The sequence below is a fragment of the Empidonax traillii genome, unplaced genomic scaffold, assembly GCF_003031625.1.
Source record: "Empidonax traillii isolate 1590-97213 ecotype Southwest subspecies unplaced genomic scaffold, ASM303162v1 scaffold97:size1219025, whole genome shotgun sequence".
In the NCBI taxonomy this organism is placed as follows: Eukaryota; Metazoa; Chordata; class Aves; order Passeriformes; family Tyrannidae; genus Empidonax; species Empidonax traillii.
Window position 1 is genome coordinate 2,556 of NW_020955290.1, and position 8,344 is coordinate 10,899.

At 43.3% G+C, this 8,344-nt stretch overlaps 1 protein-coding gene across 1 annotated transcript in view; it reads left to right on the top strand.

Annotated features, from left to right (window-relative positions):
* The window catches only part of LOC114056565 (ADAMTS-like protein 1), a gene marked incomplete at its 5' end in the record, with an annotated part of 9,332 nt that extends 2,092 nt beyond the window's left edge, over window positions 1-7,240 (top strand). Inside the window, 4 exons of the mRNA XM_027881861.1 lie at window positions 2,125-2,332; window positions 4,476-4,585; window positions 5,424-5,644; window positions 7,106-7,240. Of these exons, the coding sequence (XP_027737662.1) occupies window positions 2,125-2,332; window positions 4,476-4,585; window positions 5,424-5,644; window positions 7,106-7,212 (646 nt within the window). The remainder of the gene's footprint in view (window positions 1-2,124; window positions 2,333-4,475; window positions 4,586-5,423; window positions 5,645-7,105) is intronic.
* Window positions 7,241-8,344: the final 1,104 nt, after the last annotated feature.

The window sequence follows — 8,344 nt, forward strand, 5'->3', positions numbered from 1 at the left end:
GGGGAATAAAACCTTACAATATAAATATGAATATAACTCTTATAATAAATATTAAATACATTAAAAACTATTAAAACTGTCCATAAATACTCGGATAAATAACGTCCATGTCCGTGGCAATAAATAAAGAGTCCTTTTAGTATTTTTTGTGGTCTTCTTTCCAGCGGTAGAAATCATTTCTTTTCTGTGCCTCCGCAGTTTAATGGTGGACTTGGCAGTGCTGGATTAATGGTTGGATTTGATGATATTAAGATCATTTCCAACCTAAACGCTTCAATGATTTTACCCCACACAAAACCTTTCGTTGTTTGACAGCCTTTGGTGCAAAGAAGAATACATCCTGAGTGCCTATCCAAAGAGTCAGTGTAGTGTTATGGCCCCTGCTTATTAAAAATGTCATGCTTCTGCAATTCAGTATCTCCTTCGCTGAGATGTGTAAATGGGTTTTTTTTCTGTGTTTTCACTCCCTCCTCTCCCTTATTTCCAATGTGGATTTGGTCTGTTTCAGTATACAAGCACTTAGAAGAAGTCAGGATCTCATGAGAAATGTACGACTTCCCTCATTCAACCGTGATTTGAGACTTGTGTTAAAAAAAGAGTCTAAGCTTAGGCAAGGAGAGGTGCTAAGCAACTCAAGGAGAAGTGGCCAGATTCACCACTCTTTCTATGTCTTGGGTATATTGCACATTTCTGTTTAATTAGCTTTTAAAATATATTCCTACCCTTCTTTGCAGGCAAATGTTTTCTCAGTTGCCAGTTGAGTCATAAGAAAGAAACCAAAAGAGATTTGATGAAATATGAAACCCATTCATTAGCAGCAGTTTTTGATGGCAATAAATTCCATGGGAATGGTTTGTGTCTTTTTTATACCTTCCCCGAATTGTAACACAACCCAAAATCCTCCCTCAACTCCTGAGAAACTGCTGAGATGTAAGCTTGGAAATAAAAGTTGATTGGCATGCAGAGCAGACCTTTATGACCAGTGCAGAAATTGAAGGTTCCACCTCACCAAACTGCTCAAAAAAAGTGTCAGTGTTTTTATTGTATATGTTGAGAGTATGTTTGTTTATGCCTGTTTTTGTGACCATGGGAATTAATCACCGGCAAAAGACTGAGAAATAGAAATGAACACCTCTCCATGGGACTGGAGAATGCCTATTGCCTATTTTGTAAAGTGATCATAAACACTTAGGGGAGGGATGTGATAGGTATTATTTTACTCACCAAACCACACAAATCCTGCCCAGGATCCAGACGCTTAATGAAGCAAACCTCTGACTTGACTATAAAACTGTTCAGGAAACTAGCAATCAGTTACATTCTTCCTATTCCTAACTCTTTCGCAAACTTAACTGTATGAGTGTTTCACGTAATGATCCTTAAAGTAGCAAAATGTATAGGACTATTATTTTCTGTTGTTACAGCCTTTTAGCTAGTTAGACTAGATTTTTTAAATGCCACTACACAGGGGTTCAGAACCTCAGCCTCAGCTAGTGAATGCATGGTCTGAGGTCAAGAGGAAAGGAAAACAGTGTCTTTTGTCCCCTGGGCTGACCATCCCTGAGCAATCTTTAGGCTTTTCTGGATTGTCCTAGCTGTCGGGGGTTTAACAGAGCAGGCAAGCACCAGCAGGACCAGACTTTTTGTTACTCTCTCAGCAGGAAGTTCAAAGTGACTTGTGAGCTGCCCCAGCAACTTTACAGAGGTAGTTTTCCCTATTAAGGGGTGCTGTTGGGCTAGTCCTTGCTGGCATTGGTGACTGCAGCCTTTGACCGAGGTGTCTGTGGTACAGTGGTGTAAGAGCAGCCATGCGCAAACCCTGTGCCAAGCCTCTAAAAACAGCCTTAAGAGCTAAAAAATTAATTGGAGGTCCAAAGAGCCCTGAGAAAGATAAATTAATGAAAATTGTGCTTTTTTCTCAGCTCTCATCTTCTGAGAAGTTTTCAGTGACTACTATGGGAGGCTGAGACACTCAGTACCTTCAAGGATCACCCCCTAAATGAACCAAGCTATTGTTGCCTGTCTATGGCCCAATGGCCCAATATATAAAGACCTGATGATGCCAGTTATCCTGCAGATGGTGGCACATACCTGCTCCCTGACCTGTTCCCTTTTCTCTCACAGATGGATGGTGACATCATGGTCTCTTTGCACGCGGAGCTGCGGTGGAGGCATCCAGATGCGGCGAGTGACCTGTCAGCGCCTGACAGCAAAAGGCAGCTCTGTCCCAATGTCAAATGAGGCTTGTGCCCAGGTGTCCAGGCGCCCTGTGGACACACAGAACTGTAACAGGCAGCCCTGTGTTGAGTGGGTGGCCTCCTCCTGGAGCCAGGTAAGGAACAATGCAGCAGTCCAAGGACAGCCTCGTACTATGGACTAGGAGAAAGAGACAGAAAATAAGTAAAGTGATTCTGCAACCTGGTGTCTTTAGGTTATAGTTTGCAGACTTTTGAGGAGGCAACTAATTTGCTCAGCTCTTACAACTCTGTGTATGATGACCTGCTTGGATTTCTGTAGCTTCCCTAGAAATGCTGCTTGTGAACAGGACATTTACTGCAAACCCCGTATCATCCCCAGTGGAAAGGTCTGCAGTTCCTTCTTATAGTGACAGATGACACATTGGGAAATAGCTTTCTTTAAGTCTTAAGTCATCTTACCAGCCAGTGACTCTTTGGCTGGCAGGAGTCAGGATTGTGATAGGTTTGAGGCAGAAAGATTTTATAATAACCCAGTTTTACAAAGTTGCTAGTGTTGCCTGAGAATGCCCAAAATTGTGAGCTTTCTTGATTTGCTTCATGATGAAATGCAGAATGGAGGGCTAGAAACATTTTAAGATTACTTCATGCTGCTTTGCAGATCTTCAGATTCTCTCTTTGCAGATTGTGTTGCATTAAGTTTTATTACTTTGTTCATGTTATTGTTCACTAGTTGAAAACAACTTCATTTAACTCTTGAAAGGTAATTGAGTTATTGTATTACATTTATGAGTAAAGCTTGAAGTTATCCTTTCGTGTGAAAGAAGCAAATTTTCACTCCCTGTGGAATTCCAGGAAAGGACTGGATTATCCTTGCAAAAACACAATTACCTCTTCCATATTTGTAGAGCATTATGTAGAACATATGTATTATTCCCCATGACATCATACTCAGCTGAGACAATCAATTCAGAAATAATTTCTTAGACCTAACCTCTGTGCATTGTCATATAGTATTTCTTCTACCTAGTTTAAAACAAAACAAAAAAAAAAATAAGTTCCACATGATTCTATACTGCTCAGTCTCCAAGCCAGAAGACTGTTACACAGTTAGGAACATATCACTGACTCAGTGACTTCCTTGATAGTCTAGTGAGGTATCAGGTCTCTGTTGCCCTCGTGTAGTGACCAACTTTCCTAGTTTGCAAAGAAAATCAACAGACTACATACTCTACCCTCACCTCTAGAATTTAATTCCTTTCCTTCATTGAATGTTACTGGCATTTTGGTCTCCACTATGTAATCCCATACTGTTTTTAAACTAGTGACTCAGGCTTGATGGTGGTAAGGACTGCTGGCCCCTGCAGATACCGCAGAAGTGCTCCAGTCAATGATATTTCCAGCAAGAGCGTTGACTAGGACCAGCTGGAGACCTGGCAGTCACTGCTTCTCTTCCCAGTTGTCAGGGAAGGAAGAAATAGCAGGAGTAAGGGAGTACTTTTTGAGAAGTATGTGGTAATGTGAAACAGGGCTCCTACTGATGAGGGGGTGAAGGTGGCAGAGGGATCAGTCAGCAGCCCTCCCCTGGTGAAAATTCCTGCCTCACAGTAACATCCCACTATTCAACCCTCGGTTTGTTCTTGAACGTAATTTCCAGATACTTAGAAAAACAGTGCTTCATACCTATAGGTAATTGCATTTTAATTGAAGGAAATTATAAAAGTTAAACAGAAACATGTATTGTTAAATTTGAACAGGTTAGGATAGCCTCAGTACTGGAGCAAGCTTGCACATTTGCTGTGTCTGTCATGCTTGCTGCATTTGCTTGTTGTCCTTCAGTGCTTTAGAGTTAATAAATGGAGTGGAATATGTTCTTGGTTCAATGCATTCTTAGTTATTTGGCCATAAGTTGTGATAGTACAAGCTGCAAAATGCACATTAAAAGTAGTGTATTGAGATTTCCTGTATGGATCGTAGGCTCTTGGCTGATGTCACAAGAGCATTTAATTTGCCCTAGCAGATGTATTGTAAGATTGAACTATTGTAGAGGAGAGGTAACGAATCTACAGAGCAGATACAGTTTTAGTGCTGCTGGAAGAGAGTGAGGTAGAGCAGAAGATGACTGCACACTCAGCCTTCAATGCCTGCAGAGGTACAGAAAGTGCTTGAAATCTCAACAGTCACTGAATGGCAGTGTACCATTTATTTCCCTAGCAGTCCTATAAATGGGAACGTGGCCCTGCCTTTTACCTCCCTGAAGTGATTCTTCTCTGTTCACAGTGTAATGGGCCTTGCATTGGACCACGATTGGCTGTACAGCACAGACAGATATTTTGCCAGACCAAAGATGGGACTTCTGTGTCATCTGATCAATGCAGTGCCTTACCAAGGTAGGACATCTCTTATGTATGAATCCACAACCTTTTCAGAGATATTGAATGGACTGGTGACTTAAATGACAACTTACGGGTTTCCCCTATGTAACAAAGAGGTCATTCTGCAATCTGTGCAATTATTTGTTATGAATCTCATCAGGCTTAAGCCCAGGCTTCCTTATTTGTTCCTAGGAGATCCAGGTGCCAGTGGGTCTGGAAAGTCTTCTGTGCATGCCAAATCTGACTGAAAGGCCGTGCTACCTCTCCTTAAGCTACTAGTTCTTCTCACTTATTTAAACAGAGACTCTAACTGGGGCAAACTCCATTGTCAACATTGTAAAGACATTGTCTTTACCTAAGCCTTAGGTATACCAGTCATGACTGATCATGACTGAAAATTAATGTAATTGGCTCATTGGTTCTTAGTCATGCATTTTCATTATCTGTGTGACAAATACATATGAACCAAGTTTGCCTTTGCCTCTTCTGTGAGACTGTGTTGAGAGGAAAAGAGGGGTTTCAGAGAATCGTTTTTGTTCCAACTGGCTGTAAAGCCATAAAAAGTTATAAAGTGCTGCTGGACCACACTGGTGGTCATTGCATCTTTCAGCAGACCTCTGGTTTGGCTCTTCATGAAGAGGACATTTCAGCCAAATCCTCAAATAGTTCAAATGGTCATTTAACCCAGTATTAGGATGCCAGTGTGCATCCACTGAGGGTCTGGTCCTTGAGACCAGTTAAAAATTGTTACTTCACTTGCACCCTTTGAATCCATGCAGTGGCTCTGAGTGGATTACCTTTGGGATATGCAATGCTTGCTGTTCCCCCATCCTTCCCTCCCTCCTGCCCACAGGCCGTTGAGCACACAGAACTGCTGGACTGACATCTGTGGTGTGCACTGGAGGGTCAGCTTGTGGACTGTCTGCACAGCTACGTGTGGAAACTACGACTTCCAGTCCCGGCGTGTCGACTGTGTGCACATCCGCACCAACAAGCCTGTGATGGAGCATCACTGCTCCTGGAGGCCAAGACCATCAAACTGGCAGCGCTGCAACATCACACCATGTGAAAATGGTACTTTGCTGGGAGGAGGAGATGCAGAGCAGTGCAGGGGTAGGAAAGAAGGCGGAGTTGTTTCTCAGAAATGCAGCACTGGATCTTGCAGCTGGGCATCCTGGGGAACCTCCAGCCTGAACATCTGCAAAATCCAGTATCCAAAACTCAGTGTCCCAGAGAGGAATGCTGCATATGTCCCTGTATATGGCAGGGGGGGTGGAACTAGATGATATTCAAGATTCCCGTCCAACCCAAACCATTCTATGATTCTATGATTAACTTTCAGTTAATGGTACAGACGGAAAGAAAAACATGAATCACAATCAAACTTATGGCTATAGTCCAAATACAGTAAGTAGGTCGATAGTGGGAAATCCAGGCAAATCTGGTTTCTTTCAGGTGACGGGCAACAAATTGGACCTGCCGAAGGACTAGAAAAGTTACTAATATTTAAAAAAAACATACCAACTAAAGAGAACAGATATACCAGTTTGGAAATGACGCTCCCATCCTCTAAATTGCAAGCTGTGCAATCATTGCAGATGCAGCAACAGAATCACTGTGCTTGCCTATGTCATACCGTCTCTGACACTGCCTCTCAGTAGAGGCAAAGTGGACTACATAGGTCCAAACTCATGATGAGTTTGGGGGATCCTAATGGAAGTTGAAGGGACGAGGGAGCTTACAGGTACCAAGCAAGACCTTTGCTGTCACTCCACCCTCTTTCTGCTACATGGAAATGTCCCACATATAAATAACACTGGAGTTATTTGGCACAGACATAACTGGAGAGAGCTGTACAACTGCCCTGTAATGTTTCCCGTTTCCATCCTTGGTATGGGAAGTGGGACTCCCTCAGGCAACAACCCACCCAACATCTTGTAGGGATACTGGACAGTTTTCCAGCCTGGAGCTAAAAAGCAGGAGGCGGTGGGCTCAAAACCTGTCCAAGTGTTACCAGGATCTAAGCCCCAGGGGGATTCAAAAAGTGTCTTAACATCTTCATACTGGGCTGTGTTCTGGAACACATGTGAAAAACACAACACAACACCAGGTAAGCTGAGGTGACACTCCCACACACTGGCTCATCAAATGTAGGAGGTAGGCCAAAGTGTCTCTGAGCTACTCTGTTAAAGTAAGCTTCCAGTTTTATTTACTACTTCATATTTGCTTTATCGACTGTTAGGAAACTCCTAGAGCCTCTCTAAAATGCTCGTAGATGACAAACACAGGGTTGGAGCAGCCTCAGAAGCCCTCTGCCCAAGCTCCAAAAGCAAACGATGCCCAACATGTCCTCCTTTGAGCCTTTGGCTACTTGCAGTCCACAGTCAGTCTTTGCAGCAAGTCAAGTTCATGTTTGTAGTAAGACCTCCCAATACAAAGGTTCTCCTCTTGGTCACCCAAGGAAACGTCCTCAGGTAAGGAATCCTTCTTTCCTTGTTTCATCACCATTTCTTCTTTTTGTTTCCCCTTTGGCAGTGGAGTGCAGAGACACTACAAGGTACTGTGAGAAAGTGAAGCAGCTCAAACTCTGCCAGCTCACCCAGTTTAAGTCACGTTGCTGTGGGACTTGTGGAAAATCTTGAAGACAGACAAAATGAAAATGGAGGAACAAGGGGATCACATCTTTGCTTCACTGAGGCAAGGGCTTTTGCAGAAAAAACAAATGGAATGGAAATATCTTTTTCATTTTATTTATTTATTTCCCTTTAAAAGAAAAGAAAAAAAAAGAACATCTTTTACCAAATCATTGTTGTAAAGGGTCTTGAAAAGTTTTCCCTTTTATGAATCTGGGAGACAGAATGCAGCAAAACATGGTCATGAGGGTAGACCATAAAGAGTCAGAGAGACCAATGCCACCAGAAATGGGCATGAGAAGAGTGGGGCTTCCCCATTATCCATGTACATGCCTGGGGGATACGCCAAGAGACAGGTAAGGTAGAGGACTAGAGTAAAGACCTAGCATCACATTACAGAATCACAGAATCATGAAGGTTGGTAGAAATCTTCCGGATCACTTGGTCCAGCCATCAACTCAGCACCACTATAATCATCCCTAAACGATATCCCCAAGTGCCACATCTCGATGCCTCTTGAACACTCTGATGGTGACTCCACGACCTCCCTGGGTGACTTAATCCAATGCCTAGCCACTCTTTCAGTGATTTTTTTTTTCTAATATCTAATCAGAATCTCCCCTGGCACAATTTGAGGGCATTTCCTTTCGTCTTTTCTATTTGAAATGTGACAGAAGAGACCTATCCCCACTGCACCAGAACCTTCTTTCAGGCAGTTGTAGAGAGTAATGACATACTCCTTGAGCCTGCTCTTCTCCCAGCTGAACAACCCCAGCTCCCTCAGCTGCTCCTTATAGGATGTGTTTTCTAGACCTTTTACTGGTTTTGTAGCCCTTTTCTGGACATGCTCCAGCACTTTGGCGTCTTCCCTGTAGTGAGGGGCCCAAAACTGAACACAGGATTCGAGGTGCAGCCTCACCAGCAGCAAGTACAGCAGTACAATCGCTTCCCTGGTCCTGCTGGCCACATTATTCTTGATCCAGGCCAAGATGTCATTGGCCTTCTTGGCCACTTGGGCATTGCTGACTCATGTTCATGCTGCTGACCAGCCCTCCTAAAGTCCCTTTCTGCTGAACATCTCTCCAGCCACTCTTCCCCAAGCCTGTAGCATTGTTACATGGGGTTGTTGTGGCTCAAGGGC